Source organism: Mobula birostris, chromosome 10, assembly GCF_030028105.1.
Source record: "Mobula birostris isolate sMobBir1 chromosome 10, sMobBir1.hap1, whole genome shotgun sequence".
Lineage (NCBI taxonomy): Eukaryota > Metazoa > Chordata > Chondrichthyes > Myliobatiformes > Myliobatidae > Mobula > Mobula birostris.
The window spans coordinates 108,501,394-108,526,662 of record NC_092379.1 but is presented as its reverse complement, the minus strand read 5'-3'; the positions used below and the strand labels follow the sequence as shown (position 1 = coordinate 108,526,662).

General features: G+C 40.0%; 1 protein-coding gene across 3 annotated transcripts in view; it reads right to left on the bottom strand.

Moving 5' to 3' along the window:
* Positions 1-25,269, bottom strand: part of LOC140204237 (phosphatidylinositol-binding clathrin assembly protein-like) — a 132,315-nt gene that overhangs the window by 5,486 nt on the left and 101,560 nt on the right. For 2 of the 3 annotated variants that reach the window (XM_072270779.1, XM_072270778.1), the window contains 5 exons: positions 21,539-21,649; positions 19,465-19,599; positions 14,592-14,622; positions 9,512-9,629; positions 385-441 (listed from right to left, as the gene is read on the bottom strand). In XM_072270779.1, coding sequence (XP_072126880.1) covers positions 385-441; positions 9,512-9,629; positions 14,592-14,622; positions 19,465-19,599; positions 21,539-21,649 — 452 coding nt within the window. Of the gene's footprint in view, positions 1-384; positions 442-9,511; positions 9,630-14,591; positions 14,623-19,464; positions 19,600-21,538; positions 21,650-25,269 lie in introns of those variants that run through there. The other variant, XR_011887563.1, reaches the window with a different exon arrangement.

Below are 25,269 nucleotides of genomic sequence, written 5' to 3'. Positions count from 1 at the left end.
GAAAGTTAACTCTAAGGAATAAATGAAATTGATGAATAAATATTCAAAAAGTTTGCTCAGTTATTTTTAAAGACTGTATTTGCTAATAACAGCAGAGGAGGCAATCCAAACACTTTGGTTTAGATTGCCTTTTCAAGTACTAACTTAACCTTCTACCTTCAGCACTCCCACACCCCAGACGACCACCCCGCCTCTTCCAATTCACTGTGGTAGTAGCAAGCAGTTCTTCCAGGAATGCACAGATAACAAGCACTCCTGAGACAATTCAGCCCAACAATCTACATTTGAATCAAGGAAGAATGGAATCAAATATCATTATTGATAGTACAAATTAATTCCTTCAGGATGCTGAAAGAATGGAAAGATTAAGTAAAAGTTGCTCACCATTCCATACATAGGCACTTGAGGTGCTGACACTGGGAAAGATATTGGGGGTGCCACCTGCATGCAAATAAACACACCTGTTAAATAATACTGCAAATGCCTCCACGATTTATCATTCAAGTGGATTATAGGAAAAAGGAAAATCTACTAGATCTCATTTGTTCTTCAGCAGGAGCCTCAATAAATGGCTGAATATACACTAGACTGCCTGGTGATACCTCCTTTCAAGTTACATGGTATAGGATAGTGCTCCAGGGTATTTAGTTAAAAAAAAACGCAAAACTGCAGGAGACAGAAAAAAATGGCCATAGATATACTCAACTATTAAAATCCATTTTTCTACCTTGGCAACATCTCATATTTGGTTTCTATTTCACAACACACTTATCTGCATTCATACTAGTAACAATCTCAGACATATCCCAGACCCCGTCAGTGAATGTACCCGTACTGAATGAAATTTTAGAAACTGAATCCATGTCAAAACCATCTCACAAAGAATTATTGGTTAGCTGCAGATTCATGTCCATTTTGGAAGGTCAAATATGATAGCAGAATATAGCATTAATGGCAAGACTCTTGGCAGTGTGGAGGATCAGAGGGATCTTGGGGTCCGAGTCCATAGGACACTCAAAGCTGCTACGCAGATTGACTGTGTGGTTAAGGCAGCATATGGTGCATTGGCCTTCATCAATCGTGGGATAGAATTTAAGAGCTGAGAGGTAATGTTGCAACTATATAGGACCCTGGTCAGACCTCACTTGGAGTACCGTGCTCAATTCTGGTCGCCTCATTATAGGAAGGACGTGGAAACCATAGAAAGGGTGCAGAGGAAATTTACAAGGGTGTTGCCTGGATTGGGGAGCATGCCTTATGAGAATAGGCTGAGTGAATAGGTTGGAGCGATGGAGGATGACAGGTGACTTGATAGAGGTGTACAAGATAATGAGAGGCATTGATCGTGTGGATAGTCAGAGGCTTTTTCCCCAGGGCTGAAATGGCTAGCACGAGAGGGCATAGTTTTAAGGTGCTTGGAAGTACGTATAGAGAAGCTGTCAGAGTTAAGTTTTTTTTTAAAAAACGCAGAGAGTGGTGAGTGCGTGGAATGGGCTGCCGGCAGCAATGGTGTAGGCGGAAACGATAGGATCTTTTAAGAGACTCCTGGATGGCTACATGGAGCATAGAAAAATAGAGGGCTATGGGTAAAGCCTAGGTAGTTCTAAGGTGGGGACATGTTCGGCACAGGTTTATGGACCGAAGGGCCTGTACTGTGCTGTATGTTTTCTATGTTTCTATTTTCATTTCAGACCTTTGGGCAAAAGAAAAATAATTTAAAAATCAGTTATGAATTAAATTTGACCCAGCTTTGACGCAAAATGAAGTGGTAAACAGTCATTTTCCCTTTTCCCATTTGAGCATTTTGGAAAAGGATGCAAGTGCACTAACATTGTTTCATTTCACAGAGTTGGGGAACTGCAACTTCAAAGGTTAATGAAGCCATCAAGGGTATCTATATCCAGAACAGGGCATTAATTGAGAGTACCTGCCTTGATGACAAGGCAGTATGCTGAGGCAGCAGATCGCCAACTGTAGCGTGCAGTTTGTGACACTGCATCTATGGATACCAGTGAATTTTTAATTGAACCAGACAGTTTTGTTTTGTTCAGATGTTCATAATGAACTAGGGCATTAAGAAGAATAAATTAAATGAAGTAAGTCTTCTTCTAGCTTGAAAAGAGTGTGGAAGGTCATCTCCAGTAAGTATTATCAAAAGAATGGAGGAAGAAAAATATACTTGTTTTGTATGGGAGGTAGTGCACAGCAAGAGGACAGCAGATAGAACCAAGAACAAAGGCACCTAGATTTATGAGGAAGGTTCAGTGACCAACTGATGTAGTTTATATAGGATGAGACAAGTTAAACACGTAAAACCCTAAATAGATAAAGTGTAAAATAACAAACAGTGCCCCAGGTCTTCTTAAATGCTGGCAGATATGGCTGGATCTGCCACATTTATTGCACTTAATCAAGCAGTAGCTAGGGACAATTCAGCAGGGAAAGGTGCTTTCCGAGATCATCTGCAGTGTGCTGTTGGGATTCCTCATGGAATTCAATAGGTAAAGTCATCCTCAGTATCAAGGACTCAGAAAATGAATGAGACTGAACTAAACATACTTGAATATATACAAATGCATTAACAAATAGGAGTAAAAGTTAAAATTTTAGTAATTGCCAAGAGAAGATATATCAGTTTATCCGATGATTAGATACATAAAAAGTGGATTATGAGATGAACATACCCAACAACAAATATTTTTCAGCAATGAGTGTACAGAATGAAAGAAAACTGTGATTAAGAGTAGGGCAAGGAAGCAAGATGCCCATTAATAAAGTTGAGCAGACCTGAATTTTCATATTTGCCACACTAGGGAAGGGCAGCAAATCCACTTTCCCTTAAAGGATTTGGTAACATTGCAATTTTATGTGGTACAGGTGGCCCCCATTTTCCGAATGTTTGCTTTACGACACCTCGCTGTTACGAAAGACCTACATTAGTTACCTGTTTTCGCTAACAGGTGTTTTCACTGTTACGAAAAAAGGCAGTGCGCGCCCGAACAGCCAAGCTCCTCCCCCGAAACTGCATTCTAGCCGGCATTGTTTAAACACATGCTTTATCTCGATTTATTTTGTGCATCCGTTAGCAAGATGAGTTCTAAGGTATCGGAAAAACTAAGAGCTCGTAAGGGTGTTACACTTAGCGTAAAACTAGACATAATTAAACGTTCCGATCGTGGTGAACGAAGTAAGGACATTGTCTGTGCATTGAACTGCCTGCGTCCACCATTCGCACTATTTATACGCAGAGAGAAAGAATTTTGAAAGCTGCCAATGTTACTGTTGGTTCTGCTCGTAGCAAAGTGGTCTCTCTTAGTCGGCATCCAATGGATAAAATGGAAAGTCTATTGCTTGAGTGGATTGATGGGTGTACAAAGCGTGGTGTTCCGTTAAGTTTTCTTATACTTAAGGAGAAATCAGTCAGTCTTTTTAATAAGCTGAAACAGAAAGCACTGGATGATGGTGATGAATGTGTTGCGAAAGTGGAGTTTAAAGGTAGTCATGGGTGGTTTGCTCGGTCTCTGAGGTGAGGGCAGCTTCATAGTTTAAACAGTGGTCCCCAACCTCCAGGCCACGGACCGATACATTGCCGCAAAGAATGCAGTGGTGCAGCAGTAGTCAGAATGCACCCAGCACATCTTTAAGAAAAAAGCCGAAATAAACAAGCTAATTAACTAGATGCCGCCCAGCACATAAATGTTGGCCCAGATCAGAGGCGATTGTCGATTGCATCAGGTGGTTATACGTATAAGCAAGTGTTTAACTGTGACGAAATTGTAATTTATTGGAGTCTTCCCGATTCAGGTAAGTGAAACTACACTGTACATACATTATTTCTACTTTATATAGGCTGTGTATTTTTATGTGTTATTTGGTATGATTTAGATTAGATTAGATGATGAGGACACGCAGTCCTCTTTTATTGTCATTTAGTAATGCATGCATTAAGAAATGATACAATTTGTTCCTCCAGAACGATATCACAGAAACACAAGACAAACCAAGATTTAAAAAACTGACAAAACCACATAATTATAACATATAGTTACAACAGTGCAAAACAATACCGTAATTTGATGAAGAACAGACCATGGGCACGTAAAGAAAAGTCTCAAAGTCTCTCGGAAGTCCCATCATCTCACGCAGACGGTTGAAGGGAGAAACTCCCTTCCATGAGCTTCCAGCGCCACAAACTTGCTGATGCAGCATCCTGGAAGCACCTGACCACAGTCCGACTTGAGTCCGTCCGAAAACTTCGAGTCTCCGACACCGAGCACCATCTCTGCTGAGCGCTTCGACCCTGTCCCAGACCCCGGCAACAGGCAATAGGCAAAGCCAAGGATTTGGGGCCTTCCCCTCTGGAGATTCTCAATCGCACAGTAGCAGCAGCAGCAGCAGCGAAGCAGGCATTTCAGAAGTTTCTCCAGATGTTTCTCCGTGTTTCTTCACGTCTGTCTCCATCAAATCAGGATTGTGCACGGCAACCTACTTCACAAATACGCTATCAATCGGAGCGGCCTATGATTTGGCAGCTTCATAGCTTAAAGGTTACTGGAGAGAGTGTTTCTGCCGAGAGCGCTTCCGCGAGATTTTCGCAGTGCTGGACAGTGCTGCAGAAAAGTATTTCTACTTATATAGGCTGTGTATTTATCAAATCATTCCTGCTTTTACTATATGTTACTGTTATTTTAGGTTTTGTGTTATTTGGCATGATTTTGCAGGTTATTTTTTGGGTCTGGAAAAGCTCAAAAATTTTTCCTGTTAATAAATGGTAATTGCTTATTCACTGTACCACATTCCAGCTTACGAACCGTTTCATAGGAACGCTCTACCTTCAGATAGTGGGGGAAACCGGTATCACAATCATCATGGGGTCCATCGGGTGTATGGGGTGTTAAGGGGGGGAACACCTCTGGTGGGGGAACATGTCGCGTCCTTTTCAAGGCCGTTAGTCCACCTTTGGTCCCCACCTGGCACTCAGCTCTCAGCTGTGGCTCCCCGTAGCTGTTTGCATGTGACAGTGGCCCTGGGCAATGGCTTCGACAAGCCGGCTAAACCAGGTGAGGGTAGCCAACAGGTCTCAAATCCTCGGTGAGATAGGGAGTTGTCTATCCCAGCATGCGAAGACAGACTCCAGCGGATTGAGCGGACGAGACCAATGGAAGGTCCAATGGTCAAGAAGGCGGTCTGCAAGCGTCGTGGAACGTGTAGCACGGGACAAGACACATAAGATGTCCTGGTCATCCACTGCGCCTAGGCCCATCTCCAGCCGTCTCGACTCTGTCTTGCCACTGGATCCAGATGGGAATTGGGAAGAGAGAATGAGGTTGACGCTGTGCAACTCTCCCTCACTAAAATCCAAATCACACGCTAGTCTTGACACCATTAAATGGTGTCGAGGTCTTCATCAACATCGACGATGGACGAACACAATCATCATAACTAATATACTCATTTTTATCAGATTATATCATAGTTGGGCCCTTGAAGACAGAAATGGGTGAAATTATTATGGGGAGCAAGGAAATGGCAGATGAGCTGAACAGGTACTTTGGATCTGTCTTCACTAGGGAAGACACAAACAATCTCCCAGATGTAATAGTGGCCAGAGGACCTAGGGTAACAGAGGAACTGAAGGAAATTCGCATCAGGCATAAAATGGTTTTGGGTAAACTGATGGGACTGAAGGTTGATAAATCCCCAGGGCCTGATGGTCTGCATCCCAGGGTACTTAAGGAGGTGGCTCTAGAAATCATGGACGCATTGGTAATCATTTTCCAGTGTTCTATAGATTCAGGATCAGTTCCTGCGGATTGGAGGGTAGCTAATGTTATTCCACTTTTAAGAAAGGAGGGAGAGAGAAAACAGGCAATTATAGACCAGTTAGTCTGACATCAGTGGTGGGGAAGATGCTGGAATTAATTATAAAAGATGAAATAGCGGCATATTTAGATAGCAGTGGCAGGATAGGTCAGAGTCAGCATGGATTTACGAAGGGGAAATCATGCTTGACTAATCTTCTGGAATTTTTTGAGAATGTGACTATGAAAATGGACATGGGAAGGCCAGTGGATGTAGTGTACCTGGACTTTCAGAAAGCCTTTGATAAGGTCCCACATAGGAGGTTAGTGTGCATAATAAGAGCAAATGGTATTGGGGGTAGGGTACTGACATGGATAGAAAATTGGTTGGCAGACAGGAAACAAAGAGTAGGGATTAATGGGTCCTTTTCAGAATGGCAGGCAGTGACTAGTGGGGTACCACAAGGCTTGGTGCTGGGACCTCAGCTATTTACAATATACATTAATGATTCAGATGAAGGGATTAAAAGTAACATTAGCAAATTTGCAGATGACACAAAGCTGGGTGGCAGTGTGAAATGTGAGAAGGATGTTATGAGAATGCAGGGTGACTTAGACAGGTTGGGTGAGTGGGCAGATGCAATTTAATGTGGATAAATGTGAGGTTATCCACTTTGGTGGCAAGCACAGGAAGGCAGATTACTATCTGAATGATGTTAAGTTAGGAAAAGGGGAAGTACAACGAGATCTAGCTGTCCTTGTTCATCAGTCACTGAAAGTAAGCATGGAGGTACAGCAGGCAGTGAAGAAAGCTAATGGCATGCTGGCCTTCATAACAAGGGGAATTGAGTATAAGAGCAAAGGGGTCCTTCTGCAGTTGTACAGGGCCCTGGTGAGACCGCACCTGGAATATTGTGTACAGTTTTGGTCTCCAAATTTGAGGAAGGACATTCTAGCTATTGAGGGAGTGCAGTGTAGGTTCACGAGGTTAATTCCCAGGATGGTGGGACCGTCATATGTTGAAAGATTGGAGCAACTGGGGTTGTATACACTGGAATTTAGAAGGATGAGAGGGGATCTGATTAAAACATATAAGATTATTAGGGGATTGGACAAGCTAGAGGCAGGAAACATGTTTCCGATGTTGGGGGAGTCCAGAACCAGAGGCCACAGTTTAAGAATAAGGGGTAGACAATTTAGAACGGAGTTAAGGAAAAACTTTTTCATACAGAGGGTTGTGGTTCTGTGGAATGCTCTGCCTCAGAAGGCAGTGGAGGCCAATTCTCTGGATTCTTTCAAAAAGGAGTTAGACAGAGCTCTTAAAGATAGCGGAGTGAAGGGATATGGGGAGAAGGCAGGAAAAGGGTAATTGTGGATGATCACAGTGAATGGTGGTGCTGGCTCAAAGGGCTGAATGGCCTACTCCCGCACCTATTGTCTATTATGTAAGGAACTAGTAGTAATTCAGCTTACATTTGAGGGAAAATACAAAGTAGTTATCTTTCCAACCTACAAACACTTTAAAGTTATGATGAGAGTTCTAGTATAAAAAATACAGGAATGAGTTGATAAAGAAGCAGACAAGGCAACAAATATCCAAGTGCAAGATTTTCTTAAACTTAAGTGAAAGATGTTCTCTGTTTAAGTTAAGGGTAAAAAATAAAGCCCAGGAGAAAGTAGCATTTTATCCACTACCATAAAGTAAATATTATACACTTTGCATTGCAAACCTTTTGTGAAATTCCAATCGTTTTTAGTCCAGTATGAAGCATCACAAATTGATTATATCATTTAATGAATTATCATTCGGCTAACATCCATCATCGTTATCAGGTGCCGTGCCTAGTTTGAGCTTTGATTGCAATGGCCCACACACTCCTGTTTTGGGTCAACTGGATCAATTCATTGGCATTCATTTCCAGTTCTCTGGCCGCTGTCTCCATCATCATTTGTCTTTGTCTTCCTCTTGCCTTCTTCCCTTCAATCTTTCCCATAATTACGGTGCATTCTAACCCCTCTCTCCTAATCACATGTCCGATGAAGTTACGTTGCCTCTTCATGATCTCATACATTTCTTTTTTTTGTGTTTGCGCTGTTCATGACATCCTTGTTAGATATTCGTTTCATCCATGATATTCTTTGCAACCTCCTCAAAAACCACATCTCTGCTGCTTCGATTCGTTTCCTCATGTTACTAGATATTGTCCAACATTCTGAGCCATATAACATAACTGGATAAACTGGATAAACATAACATTTCAGTACTCTGAGGTGGGTTGTCATGCCTAGTTTAGTATCGGTCAGTATATTCTTCACTCTCGTAAAGGTGTCTTTTGCCATCCCTGTTCTTCTTTTGAAGTCCATGTCGCACCTGCCATCTGATATCACCCAGCTTCCTAAGTAGCAAAAGTTCTGTACTTGTTTTATGTCTTCCCCGTTTATTCTCAGTCTACAGATAGGATTCTCCTTCTTTTTCGATATCACCATATATTGTTTTTTTGCAATTGATAGACCGACCCATTTTTGCACTTTCTTCAACAATTATATCAATTAAGTTTTGTAGTTCTTCCTCCGTACTTGCAATTAACAGTGTCATCTGCATTTCTGAAATTATTGATGTTTTCATCGCCAACTTTGATTCCCAAGGTGTCTCTAATTTTTTGTAATATTGTTTCACTGTACACAGTAAATAAATCAGGGGAGAAAACATACCCTTGTCTAACGCCTCTCTTGATTTTCACAAACTGACTCACTTCTCCATCTATTCTCACAGCGGCAGTTTGTTTCCAGTACAGATTTCTGATTAGGCGAAGGTCTTTCAAATCTAGTTCTAGAGTTTTCTGTAATATTTCAAATAACTTATTGAGCTTCACTTTATCAAATGCTTTTGTGTAGTCGATAACAAACAATCTTTTTGCACTTGAATAGCTCGTTCTGATAGTATCCTTAACATCAATATCGCGTTTCTTGTTTCAGCTAACATTAGACAACACTAGAATTATTTTTTCCTATACGGTAATCATCAGCTTATTTTATAAAACTGAAACAGATCAAAACAAACTCCATGGATTATTTAAAGCAAATTATTCTAGATTTCTAGTTCAAAGCTCTTCTCTCTAGTGCCTACTGGAACGATACATGGGTACAAAAGAACATAGAACAGTACAGCACAGTACAAGCCTTTCGGCCCACAATGTTGTGCTGACCCTCAAACCCTGCCTCCAATATAACCCCCCACCTTAAACTCCACCATATACCTGTCTAGTAGTCTCTTAGATCATACAAATAGAAGTGTTCATATTTCTAAACAGTCAACTATAGGCAATTACACTTTTAAGAAGGAAAAAATATATTCAACAGTAACATGGTACAACAAATTTATTTCTGTAGCTTAAGAGGTTTAACTTGCACCCTTTTAATATATGATACTTGAATGGGTTTCAGTCAAAAAGACCAGCCATTAGATCCAAACAACCTTGGACATTGTATTCAACTCAAACGTGAGGTTTTAATTTTCTGCAGTTTTTACATTTTTGTGCAAGTTTGACGGAGTATTATTCTGTTTTAAAAGTGTTGCAAATTGAGGTGGTTTTAAATACAAGGTGTTGGTCATAGGTTGTAGTAGAACCATTGCACTGTTGATACACAGTAAACAATTCAGGCTAGTACTTTATTCAGCAGAATCCACATTAATGAAGTTCCAAACATACCATTGGAGGGACATTCATTGGTGCTGCACTCCAGGAGGTTGATGTAGTGGTCTTTGGTTGCCAATTTGTTCCTCCTGTCAATTTCTTTTCCCCACTCTGGGTCCACTGCTGATCCATTCTAGCACATAAGAGATAGAATTCAATTTTTGTGAGGGAGAAAAACTAGTGGTAACTTTCACCTTAATCAATTATGAACATGATTTAATACTCCTGCTGTAAGCTGAGATTTTAGAAGGTAACTTTCCTCATTATATGTTGCAGTTCACATTGCCTTTCAATGCCTTAACCAGCATGTCAATTCTCACACTAGTATGCAAAATCCAGGACTAAAAAGAGATATGCTTCAGTTAAGGAGGAGAAGCTGCTGCAAGGAAGGCAGAATTTTTAATGTATTATTGGAGTCCTCAAAGTGGTTGTAGTAGGCAAAGCATTCTTATTATTATGATTACACTTTTCAAGACAATTAAGCCAGCTAGGTTTCCAGCTCTAGGTGATTGGTGTTGTAACATAAACCTACTTGTGTAAAAGTTGCTACCAATATTATTACAAGAGCCAATTGTATATTTGATAATCCAAAGCATTCACATGCTGGTAAACCTTTGCTGTACCCTCACCAAAGCCTCCACGTCTTTCCTATAATGGAGGGGCCAAGTGTGGCCTAACCAGATTATTATACAGCTGTAACATGACCTCTCGACTCTTATACTCAATGCCCTGACCAATGACGGTAAGCACGTTGCATGCCTTCTTTGTCAATCTATCTACTCATTTCTCCACCATTATTTTTTCTGTTGTCTGCAGAGTTACTAATAGGTCCAGTCAAGTCATATGTTTGTTTTATATACAGCCTTCCACCACTACCTTCTATTCCTTCAATGGGCAAGCCAATTCTGAAACCAAACTATCAAGTCACTGTGGATCCCATGTATCATAATTTTCTGGATCAGCCTGGCATGAAGGACCTTGTCAAATGCCTTACAAAAGTTTATGTAGACAACACCTACTGCCCTACCCTTATCACCTCAAAAAACTATCAAGTTTGTAAACTAAGATGCACCCTGCACAAAGCCATGCTGACTGCCTCAAATTAAGCCACATTTTCCCCTAAAATAATCTCTACCCCAAAGAATCCTCTCCAACAGATTATCTACCATTGTTGTGAAGTTCAATGGCCTGTAATTCTCAAGATTTTCCTCTTTCTCTTTTTAAACAAAGCAACAACATTTGCAATTCTCAATTTCACTGCAACCTTGTCCATGGCTAGAGAGAATACAAAGATCTCCAAGGCACCAGCAATTTCCTATCTTTCCTCTCCCAATAACCTGGGACAGATTCCATCAAACCCGAAGACTTATTTACTTTAATGCCGTACATAGGTAGCTGCAAACTGAGCAAAAAAGAAATTGTGTTGAAAAAAAGTTTATGAACGCTATTTATTTTGTCGTATTAAAGTGCTCCCACCAACTAATTCTAGACTATTAGAGGTGTCCACTTGGATTCCTCTGCCATCCCCCTTAACCACCAATGACAGAGTTTGGGAGGTGGCAAAGCATTTTTCCTTCCAAACTCTGATCTTGCTACTGCTGCTCTTTCTCATGGAGTTTCTGTACACAACTGTTTTTTGGGATTTGAGGGGCCAAAAGACAAATGCTATCTTGCAGTCATTCAGTGCTGGATTATTTTTGTAGGTCAGGCCTGGTCTGACCAACCTGTAAAGAGGGGTAACTTTGAAGGTATGAGACGTGAATTAGCTGAGATAGACTGGCAAATGACACTTAAAGGATTGATGGTGGATATGCAATGGCAAGCATTTAAAGATTGCATGGATGAACTACAACAATTGTTCATCCCAGTTTGGCAAAAGAATAAATCAAGGAAGGTAGTGCACCCATGGCTGACAAGAGAAATTAGGGATAGTATCAATTCCAAAGAAGAAGCATACAAATTAGCCAGAAAAAGTGGCTCACCTGAGGACTGGGAGAAATTCAGAGTTCAGCAGAGGAGGACAAATGGCTTAATTAGGAAGGGGAAAAAAGATTATGAGAGAAAACTGGCAGGGAACATAAAAACGGACTGTAAAAGCTTTTATAGATATGTAAAAAGGAAAAGACTGGTAAAGACAAATGTAGGTCCTCTACAGACAGAAACAGGTGAATTGATTATGGGGAGCAAGGACATGGCAGACCAATTGAATAATTACTTTGGTTCTGTCTTCACTAAGGAGGACATAAATAATCTTCCAGAAATAGTAGGGGACAGAGGGTCCAGTGAGATGGAGGAACTGAGCAAAATACATGTTAGTAGGGAAGTGGTGTTAGGTAAATTGAAGCGATTAAAGGCAAATAAATCCCCAGGGCCAGATGGTCTGCATCCCAGAGTGCTTAAGGAAGTAGCCCAAGAAATAGTGGATGCATTAGTGATAATTTTTCAAAACTCGTTAGATTCTGGACTAGTTCCTGAGGATTGGAGGGTGAGTAATGTAACCCCACTTTTTAAAAAAGGAGGGAGAGAGAAACCGGGGAATTATAGACCGGATAACGTCAGTGGTGGGGAAACTGCTGGAGTCAGTTATCAAAGATGTGATGACAGCACATTTGGAAAGCGGTGAAATCATTGGACAAAGTCAGCATGGATTTGTGAAAGGAAAATCATGTCTGACGAATCTCATAGAATTTTTTGAGGATGTAACTAGTAGAGTGGATAGGGGAGAACCAGTGGATGTGGTATATTTGGATTTTCAAAAGGCTTTTGACAAGGTCCCACACAGGAGATTAGTGTGCAAACTTAAAGCACACGGTATTGGGGAGTAAGGTATTGATGTGGATAGAGAATTGGTTAGCGGACAGGAAGCAAAGAGTGGGAATAAACGGGACCTTTTCAGAATGGCAGGCAGTGACTAGTGGGGTACCGCAAGGCTCAGTGCTGGGACCCCAGTTGTTTACAATATATATTAATGACTTGGATGAGGGAATTAAATGCAGCATCTTCAAGTTTGTGGATGACACGAAGCTGGGCGGCAGTGTTAGCTGTGAGGAGGATGCTAAGAGGATGCAGGGTGACTTGGATAGGTTGGGTGAGTGGGCAAATTCATGGCAGATGCAATTTAATGTGGATAAATGTGAAGTTATCCACTTTGGTGGCAAAAATAGGAAAACAGATTATTATCTGAATGGTGGCCAATTAGGAAAAGGGGAGGTGCAACGAGACCTGGGTGTCATTATACACCAGTCATTGAAAGTGGGCATGCAGGCGGTAAAAAAGGCAAATGGTATGCTGGCATTTATAGCGAGAGGATTCGAGTACAGGAGCAGGGAGGTACTACTGCAGTTGTACAAGGCCTTGGTGAGACCACACCTGGAGTATTGTGTGCAGTTTTGGTCCCCTAATCTGAGGAAAGACATCCTTGCCATAGAGGGAGTTCAAAGAAGGTTCACCAGATTGATTCCTGGGATGGCAGGACTTTCATATGAAGAAAGACTGGATGAACTGGGCTTGTACTCGTTGGAATTTAGAAGATTGAGGGGGGATCTGATTGAAATGTATAAAATCCTAAAGGGATTGGACAGGCTAGATGCAGGAAGATTGTTCCCGATGTTGGGGAAGTCCAGAATGAGGGGTCACAGTTTGAGGATAAAGGGGAAGCCTTTTAGGACTGAGATTAGGAAAAACTTCTTCACACAGAGAGTGGTGAATCTGTGGAATTCTCTGCCACAGGAAACAGTTGAGGCCAGTTCATTGGCTATACTTATCAGGGAGTTAGATATGGCCCTTGTGGCTACGGGGATCAGGGGGTATGGAGGGAAGGCTGGTGCAGGGTTCTGAGTTGGATGATCAGCCATGATCATAATAAATGGTGGTGCAGGCTCGAAGGGCCAAATGGCCTACTCCTGCACCTATTTTCTATGTTTCTGTCAGTGACAAATCGGGATTACTCACAATGTTTATTTACAAACACTCCAAATTGTAGGATGATTCAGGTATAAATATCAGCTGGAATCTGGAAAGTTATCTGCTTTAACTACCCCAATCCTATACATTTGCTTAAGCTACATATTTACAACTCCTAGGCCAAGGAAGATATTTCTTTTCTCATTATTACTGCTGCATGCTGTTCTGCTGAACACTGAGGACATACTATTTGGCACCAGAATGTACGGCGACACTTGCAGGCTGCCCCCAGCATATATTCAGATTGTGTTGGCTGACACATTTCAATGTAATAAACAAATCTTAGAAATGGATTTAAATTTCTCTGAACTTCAATTCAGAGGTTTCTATGCAGAACAGACTCAAAATATGAATAAGTATTTTAACAGTATTAATTACTTTCAGTTTAACTGTTCCAATATGTACCTGTAACCAAAATCAAAGTGGTTCATTTACATAAAATGAGATTTGAAAAAATACATGCAATATACAAACTATTTTGGACATTAAGGACGAAACTCATATTTCCTCACCAGTTAATGGCATGGATGAACTGAAATGGAGACTGACAATGTTAGTGATAGGGAAGACAGCAATTTACAGATGGTGAGAGGATGTTACGAAAATCGAAGTATCTTTGGAGTCAATCGCATGCCAAAAGATGTTAGACAGAAATACACTGAGTTTAAGTTACAATCAAGGAATTTGTTGCACGAGAGTTGTTTTGTCCCTTCATCCCTTCTCCTCTACACCTTTCCTGTTTAGTTCAGTTTCTAATGAGGGTAAATAATAATCCAAACAATTTTATATTTCCACCTTTCCCTCCTCACCTGAATAGATCCATTTATCACTTGCCAGCTCTTGTTCCACCTCTTTATTTTGGCTACTCCCCTCTACTTTGTCAGTTCAAAGAAAGGTTTTTGACCTAAAACATCAACTGTCCATTTCTTTGTACTGATACTACTTGACCCACCAAATTCCTCCAGCAATTTGTTGCTGCAGGTTCCAGCATCAGTCTTTGGGGTCTCCATTTGAAATATTTCCCACTGTGATAGATACTTTAACTAACACCAAATCTACTCCCCATTTCCATTCTCCCCCTCGGTTAATTTCCACTTCCTGAACCAATAACATATAATATTAAAATCCTTACTTTTTCATTGGGGTTCCTCCAAAATTCAAATCTATGAAAAAAAGGAAAAGTGAATGGAACTTCAATAGTCAATTATGGTCTTGATCAGTACCATAGAACAGAGGCAATAAAAATGTCGCGATACCAGGCAGTTTTATATTTACTTAAAGAAATACAAAAGCAAACTTGATTTCTTTACACGTCTATGTATTCAAGGCTCATTTCAAGATATAAATAATAACCTAAAATTAATCACTTAGTTCTGAATTTTTTGTAAGAAATTGTAAACTGACGCTTAGTTTGAATAAATTCAAAAAAAGTCCAAAGCACAATTCAGGACTGTTCTGCTATTGCTTGGTGCTCTAATTAATAACTTTTTTCCCCTCAATCATCAGTAACGACATAGATTATTGTATGGCTATTTGTGGGATCTTGTTGAATTTGGCTGATTTAACTCAAGGCCCTCCATTGGTTGAGGTCGACCATGGATGCTGTGTCCCAGCTATCTATGATACGCAAGCCAGGGTAGTACAATATGGACAACAAGCTGTTGCCCATGTAGTAGGCTTCTCCTCTCCACACAGCTGATGAATTCAAAGGAATACTCACAACACGCTGGAGGAACTCAGCAGGTCGGGCAGCATCCGTGGAAAAGATCGGTCGACGTTTCGGGCCGGAACGTCGACCGATCTTTTCCACAGATGCTGCCCGACCTGCTGAGTTCCTCCAGTGTGTTGTGAGCATTGCTTTGACCCCAGTATCTGCAGATTATTTTGTGTTTTGAATTCAAAGGAATGGTAGAGACCAATACAGTCTGGCACCAGTGTTATCGCAGGAGTTGCCAGTCGGCGTTGAACTCAACATAGGACTGCCTTGGGGTTTATTTGCAAAGCTTTCCCTATGAATGGGTATAGCCACAGGGCAGCAGAGGTTTGAGATCAGTTTTCCTTCTCCACAGCTGACCAAAACAATTGGTTTTAAGGTGCCAGTAGTCCACCTTTACCCCTTTTTCTGTCAGTAGAAACAATTATGCTGAGATTATTGGGCTAAGATCTATCCTGTAACAATAATTTAGAAGCAAAATACTATTTAGGGAGTACTTCAAGCTATTCTAAAGATGCTATACAAAAGCAGGTCTTGTTTTGTAATAGATTTGATTACAACTTCCCTCACAAAAAAAGTTGCCATAAAAAAAATTTCGTAAAGAGGCATGTGGCAGTTTTGTCTAAAGTCTTCAAGTACCAATATTTTACTGTTAATTTTATATTCTCTGAAATAAAGAATCACCCCAGCTACACTGGCCTCATCTGAGTTTTTTCCTCCCCTTCTTTGTCCCATTCACTCCCAACCCTCTCTACAACTTAAAACTAACTTATTTGCTTACTTCCTCAGTTCTGATGAAGAGTTTTTGATATGAAACACCATTTTTCTATCCAGGGATGCTGCCCGACTTGCTGAGTTTTGCTAGTTTTTATTTGCGTTTTTATTTCAAGTTTTCAACATTTGCACATTTTATTTTCAGCATCAAGGTTCATCGCCATGGCCGGAGGCAAAGCAGGGGTGGGGGAACACCAAATCAGATTGAAACACAGGATGATGAAGCCTCCTCTACCCAGCATCTTATTAGCAAATATGCACTTGCTAGAGAACAAAATTGAGGAACTGAGGGCAAGATTGCTGTATCGAACAGAAATGAGAAATTGTGTTCTTTGTGTTACAGAGACATGGCTTACTCGGAGTATGCCAGATACAGCTTTCAGACCTGAAAGCTTCTTGATGCACAGGATAGACCAAACTACTGATTTGAAACGGCAAAAGGCGGAGGTCTGTGCTTCATCATTAACTCTCTGTGGTGCTCCAATGTGGCATTTTTGTCGTGGTCATATTCCCCCGATCTTGAACACCTAATAATCAAATGCAGGCCGTTCTATTTACCAAAAGAGTTCTCCTCCATGACCCTGACCACAGTTTACATACCACCAGCAGCAGACTATAATCAAGCACCTGAGATATTGCATGATGCTGTCACCAAATAAGAAATTGTCCACCCAGCGCCTTTCATATCATTGTCGGTGATTTCAATCAGGCTCGTTTGAAGAAGTCCCTGGCCCAATTACCATCAGCACATAACCTGTAGCATCAACCTATTAGACCACTGCTAAACTAAGATAAGGAATGTCTACCATTCCATGCCCAGGCCGCATTTCAGGAAATCTGATCTCTTGTCTACATAATGGCAGAAGCTGAAGAATAATGGGTTGCAGAGGCAGAGGAGCAGCTATGGGATCGCTTCAAGTTGGTGGACTGGGCGCGTTCAGACTCATCTGTGGATCTGAATGACTATATCACGGTTGTCATGGACTTTATTAAAACAGTTGTACACAAGTGTGTCCCTACAAAATCATTCAGAATCATCCCCAAACCGAAGTCAGAGATGAACCAGGAGTTCTGCAATCTGCTGTGGGCTAGATCAGAAGCACTTAGGTATGGTGATTAAGAAAGTTACAGGAGGTCCAGGTACGATCTCCAGAAAGCTATTTCATAGATCAAACTTTAATCAATGAAGGATGCTTGACAGTTGTGGCAGGGCTTGAATGCTATCACCACTTACAAAGTGAGAGCAAGTGACATACTGTAAGTGACAACAGAGCTTCACTTCCAGATGAGCTCAATGCCTTCTATGGTCACTTTGATCATCGAAACATGGAGGAACCATCACAAACTCCCCCTGATGATCCCTTAATTTCAGTGTGTGAGGCTGACATGACAGTATTCTTCAGGAGAGTGAATCCACGGAAAGCATCCAGCCCAGACGGGGTACCTGGTCGAGTGCTAAAGACCTGTGCTGATCAGTTGGCTGGCGTGTTCATCAATATCTTTAACCTCTAGCTTCAGCAATCTGAGTTACCCACCTGCTTCAAGCAGGCTTCAATTATACTGGTGCATAAGAAGAACGTGGTATCCTGCCTCAGTATCTACTGTCCACTAGCATATGAATCCACAGTGAAAAGTGTTTTGAGAGGTTACTGATGAAACATATCAACTCCTGAGAAGCGACTTGGATTGGCTGCAACTTGCCGACTGGCATAACAGTCCACAGCAGATGCCATTTCATTGGTTGTTCACCCAAACCTGGAACATCTGGACAGCGAAGATGGACACATCAGGATGCTCTTCATTGACTATAGTTCGGCATTCAATACTAGCATACCCTCAGAAATAATCAATAAACTTCAAGACCTTGGCCTCAATACCCCCTTGTGCTATTGGATGCTTGATTTCCTCACTTGCAGATCCCAGTCAGTTCAGATTGGCAACATCATCTCCTCCACAATCTCCATCAGCACAGGTGCATGACAAGGCTGTGTACTTAGCCCCCTGCTGTTATGACTGTGTGGCTAAGCACAGCTAAAGTACCATCTTACTTACTACAATGAATCACAGTGGATTTAATTTGGCATTTTTGACACTGATCAACGGAAAATACTTTTGTGTCAAAGTGAAAACAAATTTCTATAAATTGGTCTAAATTTATTACAATTGTTAAACAGAAAATAATCGATTACATAATTGATCACCCCTTCCAGTCAGTATTTAGTAGATGCACCTATGGCAGCAACTACAACCTTTAGTTTGTGTGGATATGACTCTATCAGCTTTGCACATCTGGACACTGCAATTTTTCCCCATTCTTCTTTACAAAACTACTCTATCAAATGGCATGGAGATCGTGAGTGATCAGCCTTTTTCAGGTCCAGCCACAAGTTCTCAATTGGATTGAGGTCTGGGCTCTGACTTGGCCATTCCAGGACATTAACTTTGTTGTTTCTAAGCTATTCCTGTGTAGCTTTGGCTTCATGCTTGGGGTCATTGTCTTGCTGGAAAACAAATTTTCTCCCAAGTTGCAGTTCTCTTGCAGACTGCATCAGGTTTTCTTCCAGGATTTCCCTGTAGGTTGCTGCTTTCATTTTACCCTCTACCTTCACAAGCCTTCCAGTGCCTACTGCAGTGAACCATCCCCACAGCATGATGCAGCCACCACAATTCTACGTAGTAGGGATGGTCTGCTTTTGATGAAGTGCAGTGTCCTGATGGCCAAAAAGCTCAATTTTTGTTTCATTAGACCATAGAACTTTCTTCCAGCTGACCTCAGTGTCATAGGTCTCTTGGTAGCCTCCATCACTAGTTCCTTTCTTGCACGGTCACTCAGGTTTTGAGGGTGGCCTGCTCTAGGCAGATTTACAGCTGTGCCATATTCCTTCCATCTCTTAATGATTGACTTAACTGTACTCCAAAGGATATTCAGTGACTTGGAAAGTTTCTTGTATCCATCTCCCGACTTGAGCTTTACAATAACCATTTCGCAGAGTTGCTCGGAGTGTTCTTTTGTCTTCATGATACAGTTTTTGCCAAGATACTGACTCACCAGCAGTTGGACCTTCCAGATACAGGTGTATTTTTACAACAATTGAAACACTTTGAATGCACATTGTGATCTCCATTTAACTAATAATGTGACTTCTAAAACCAGTTGGCTGCACCAGTGATGAATTGGTATGTCATATTAAAGGGGGTGAATACTTCAGCAATTAATTATTTTATGTTTTATATTTGTAATTAATTTAGATCACTTTGTGGAAATCGCTTTTCACTTTGACACAAAATACTTTTTTTCTGTTGATCAGTGTCAAAAAAAGCCAAATTAAATCCACCGTGATTCAATGTTTTAAACAATAACACATAAAAACTTCCAAGGGGATTAATACTGTATATGGTGACATACATGTACTTTTGATAATAAATTTACGTAGAACTCTAAAACTTTGAAGTACTACTTTTATAAAAGAAATTCACTTGCTAAACAACACAGGCTATTGTGTTCTTATATACGTACTGCCCACAAGGTTTGCGAGGGATGAATCCAAGTCCGTTGCTAATAGTTTGTTATTCTGTTGGCTCATTGATGGTGGTGCTGTCTGATTTTTGGCAAGGAGAGTTGGCATCAACATTTCACCTGGTTGACCGAAACCTAGGGAGAAAATAACAGAATTGGAAGATTAAAACAATCTTCTAAAAGATTTGTAAGATCCTCCAAAGTAAGATTATCTATTTTTTCTAAGTTATTGAGGAATTTTGTGATGCATACGAGTTCCTCATGTCTTACAGAAATGTAAAATTACTCCTCAAACTCCTTTGCTACCCAATAGAAGCAAAAGTATTCTTTGAGTGAAGTCAGTGATAAATTTACTCACTTGTAACTATGAGTTGAAATGCAAGGGTAAAAGCTGGCAACATTTTATCTTTACCTAAAAATACTAAATATATTCTTTAATAACCTTGTCTACGTTTTTGGCTATCTCTTTTACATGCACAGAATCAGATATCGCTGTGATGATTGTACGTTATAGTACCAATTGTTTGGCAACAATAAAGTATAAAGTATGTTCTTGTGTCTCCACATATAGGCTTTGTGAAGTTCCTTGGCATGTTTTGTAATAGCATAAGTGTTATATCAAAACAAGATGATTTTATGTTCACTGCAAGATACTGACTAAAGTACACTGATCTATAAAAAGTAGTGGATATAGCCGAGTCCATCACTGGTGAAGACTTCCCCACCATTGAGCACATTTATATGGAGCGCTGTCGCAGGAAAACAGCATCCATCAGGGACCCCCACCACCCAGGTCATGCTCTCTTCTTGCTCCTGTCATCAGGTAGGAGGTACAGGACCCTTAGGTTCCACACCGCAACCTATGGACTCACCTTCCAGAACACAATACCTGTTCTCAATGTTTATTTATTATTTATTTTTTCTCTTTTTGCACAGTTTGTTACCTTTTGAACAATGGTTCTTTGTCTGCCTTTGTGTGCAAACTTTCATTGATTCTACTGTGTTTCTATGTACTTACTGTGAATACCCGCAAGTAAAATAATCTCAGGGTAGTATATGGTGATATATCTGTATTTTGCTAACAAATTTACTTTGAACTTTTACTGAAAAGACTGACAAAATCAGAAACAGGCATGATCAGGCACATTTAAAAACAAACACAAAGATATGCCCATACTAATATCCATAGGCTTATAGGTGTGTGTAAAAATAAATATGATCTCTAGTTAGCAGATTTTACTCAGTCAAGCAATGAAATCCAACTCACCATTCAGTTAGAAGGAAGACACCAGGTCAAAATGGAAGCATGTAAACAGAATGAGTCATAAGAAAGCTGAATCAATGTCAATACAGAGCATGCTCAATAGGCAAGAAGCTCCAAAGATATTAGAAAAATCTACTATTCATTTTCTCCATGTAAATAAAATGAAGGTAGAAACACTTCTACAACACAATGGTAACTGATGCTTAGACGATTCTTAATTTTATACCCTACGATTGATTGATTTCTGATGACCAGAAGGTATTCAATCAACTTAGAGAATTTCATTAGAGAATCTGATTATTCCTTGATATATTGTTTGATTAGTCAACCTGAATGCAATGTTTGGTGGATCAGGCTTTGGGACTAAATAGCCCATTCACTCTGTATTGCTATTAGTTTATCACTGTATATTGAATGGAAATTTAAAGGTGTTAGAAATAAACCACAAAAAATGCTTCAAATAAATTATTTCAAGGTGCACCTGATTTAAGGTCTTTGGGCATTTCTATGACTGGAATGTATAATGGAAACTACTAGATGTCCCCAGGTAGCATACCATATTATAGAAAAAAAATTGAATGATTAACAGGCCAATATGTAGGTTAACCTTTTTTTTGATAACTATCAGGACAATTTCCCTTACCAGAGAATGAAGAATGTTGAGCATCTTGCTTGGGGAAAAGGTTAAACTGCAAAGCCTTAAAAAAATTGGCTTTGCTTAAGTATATAACATTATAACAGAAAATGCTGTAACAATTTGTGACATATAGGAAATATTTAGTATGATTAAAGCAACTTAGGACTTGTTACCGCTTGCATTCTGGGCATCATTGGCACCCAACTTGGATCCAAACACCGAATCGAAGTCCACATTCATTGGTGTTGGAGCAATCATCTGAGGAACAGGCTGAGGAGTGAATCCTAGGGAAGAAAGTTTGATCCAATGAGTCATTCAGAAAACAAAGGGAAGAGCTACTGTACATACATTAGATATCCCAGAATGGTTTATAAAAATTACTTTTGAAATGGTGCAGTCTTTACATAATTCCATAAACACCAATTAAGCCAATACTTTGACTTATTTTGAAGGCATTCATTGATGTCTGTCAAAATTCTCTAGTCATCATCAATGAGACGTAGAACTTTATACATCCAAAAGAGTATACCTCTAACACAGTACCATTCTAAAGTGCATGGTGAAGAATGAACAAATAACTTGCAGAATTGCTTGTTAAATGAACTGAAGTAATAATTCAAAACCTTGTTGTTTTCCTAACTTATTTTTCTCATTACAGCACTGCTCTGGTTGATCTATAATCTGTATGACAATACAAATACACCTTTTCAATATTAACTGTTTCCAAAGAGGGCTATGTACATTATTCCAAAAGGGGATCACATATGATCTTCTTGACTCCAAATTTGAAAATCTGTGGTCATCCAACCTCACTTCTCCCGAAATACTCAATCATGGTAACATAAATTTTTAACAAAGTACCTTGTATGCACCTAATGCTCCATCATGTACTTTCCAATTAGATATATGTAGTTAGTGATTTCTAATTCTCCAATTATGAAATCTGATGCCTGTGAATCTAACTGACTAATCTTGGGCTGTTAGGAACAAGGGTTACTGAGGGACTAGTTTATCAAATGTAAAAACATTATGAGTGAATTGGACAGGGAAAACAGAAACCTTTTCCTCCAAGCAGAGGGGATCAATAATTAGGGGGGCACAGAATCAAGTTAATTGGTAGGTTAATAGGATAGCAGTGTTGTAATTGAGCCACTAGCTCATAGTATTGGATTGATCTATCAGTGTGGAGCTTACAGATTCTTCCTGAAAGGTGTAGGTTTCCCCTGTGTGTTGCCATGTGTCCAAGTGTTGATCAATTAAAGGTTGATTGTAATTGACCATCGTGTACAGGCAAGTGTAGTGCCAGAATATGGTTGGAATGTGAGAAGAACTGATAAAAATGGGATTTGTACAGGGTTAGCATAAATGGATACTTGCCAGTTGGTGTGGACTTGGTGTGCCAGGGTGTTGGTTTCCATACTAATGACTATGATTAAAGGAGAATGGAGAAAAAAAATCCACCTGGTCATGGCCTACAGCTCACCATCAAATCAGATGATAGAGGCAGAAAAACATTTTAAAAATAGTTGAATAACCATCTATAGAATTATAAGTCAAGAGCTGGGAACTGGGAGTAAGCTGATTAAATTCAGTTTTTGGCTTACATGAACAGAGAGAATACGAACCACAGCACCCAGTTTTACTCCCCAAATCCCATCCAACATTTCCTACAATAAATGATAAAATGATTTTCAATTTTCCTTTTCCATTTGGTGTTTAGATCTACAATTTTAACCTTGTTCAATTCTGTAATTTGTACCTGTAGGTTACACTGTAACATTATAAAACACCCAATTCAGATACCTCACATGAGCCACTTTGAACTTTTCAAATACATACCTCTGCAACCAAACCCAAATCTTGTAATTTTAATTTTTCCTCTGCAAGTGACATTAACTGTCATCAGGCAACTCTCAGGTCTTCTAAATGTTCAAATTCCAGACTATTTTTTAAAAATGAGTTTGACACTTAAGTAATGCATCCATTTCTGGCCACTAAGAAATCAATTTCTGGACAATACATAGAAGAGCAAAAATGAAGGAAAAAATCTTTATTGTTTAAACTTAAACTGTAAGCACATGAGAAGATGTGTTCAAAACTAGGAAGAGAAAAATGTGCAAATGATTCAAACAGTTTCTCCCCATCAAGATTTATTAGAGTAAGCATTCAGGAGCTGGATGGAACAGAGTATTTCTGGGTACAGGCTCTCTCTAGGTCACAAATATTCAACTTATGGACAACCTGAACATATCAACAGTGCGCATGGGAAACTGGCAGGATAAATTTGCCGATTGCTGTAGAGCTGTCGGTATCTTCTGCCAGTTACAGATAGGACACTTATACATGTCTCCCTTCCTTCTCCACATCCCCACGCATCTAAGCTGCTACACTGGGAGCTGGATTGAGCCAAGGAAGCCTGGGAACGCTGAACAAAATCATTTGTGCACTGAGACCAACAGGCAGCCACTCTGCCCACCCTTGCTCACTCTTCCATCACAATTGCTTCTGTGACCCACTCTCACTTATTTCTTGTTTGCTTCTGACTTATGAACAGTTCCCAGGAACAGAATACCTACATACAAACTAAGGTACGCCAAACAACTTCTGTCATTAATCATCAACTCTTTCATTTTCTGACAGATGAAATCTTTTTGTCCATACCAGAAAAGATTAGATTGATGGGGTGGAGGGTAGTAGCTAGTAGGTAAAGACAGGAAGAAGATAAAACAATATCTGTGTGCATGTTTGCAAAGGACTGTGGTTCAACAGAGTGGGGACAGGCAGTGTGGGAAGAGAGATAATACACAACTGAGAGCGTAAGGCGGCCTGATGCTAAAGAAAACCAAAAAAAAAACCATGTAACATTAACTGGGTGAGAAGCCAGGAGGAAACAAGTGAACAAGGGCAAAAGGCAGTGAGAAAACAGAGATGCAGATAACTTACTTTTCAAAGGAAAGCAACTCACCAAGAAAGGGGTCATGGGTAGAAATAACTTCAAGAACAGAAGCTGATCCTTTTGAGGTGAAAGAGTCTGATCCGAAAAAAGGAAGAAAAGTCCAGAAATTCGGATAACACAAGACTTACAAAGAAGAGTATATAACATGGTTCATTTGAACCTGTTTCCATTGTTAACTATGATCGTAACTGATCTTCTGGTTAGCTCTATTTTTCTGCATTAGCCCAATATTTTTGTACTCTAAGAAGTCTTGATCTCTCTTTTGACTCAGTGATAGTCCTCTAGGGTGGAGGTCTAAGTTCATGACTGTCTGCATGAATATAGTTTCTCTATCTCAATTTTACATGACCTATCCCACGTTTTAATTCTTGGCCTAGACTCCTCAACCAGGAAAATATCCTTCCCACAAGCACAATGTTAAGCCCTGTAAGAATCACCCTCATCTAGAGGATACAACTTTAGTCTACTCAACCCATGCTAACCCACCATCCAGCAAACAACTTGGTGAATCGTTATTGCATTCCCAATGACCTGTATATTTTAGTGTGCTCACACATAATTGGAGTGATATTTCACTCTTCTCGAGCCCTTTTATAAGGCCAACTTTGCATTTTCCTTCTTAAATACCTTTAAGAGACTTGTGAACAAGGATTCCTTTGAAAATCAACATTTCCCAGTTAGTTACTAATTAAAACAGTTCCTCTCTGCTTTGTGAGGTCATTTCTGAGATCAAATGAGAGGTCTCTCAAAATGGATGACCTCTTTTTTCCCCATATTGTATTCCTAATCCACTCATTTAGCTTGATGGTATGCTCTTAACACTTCTTTATATTCTTCTTTCTGCTCACAATGTAGTGTACATTTGAATGATAAGCAGACTTTAAAATATGACATTTGGTTTCCTCAGTTAAATTGTTCATATTGATTAAGAATAACTGGGGCCCAAAC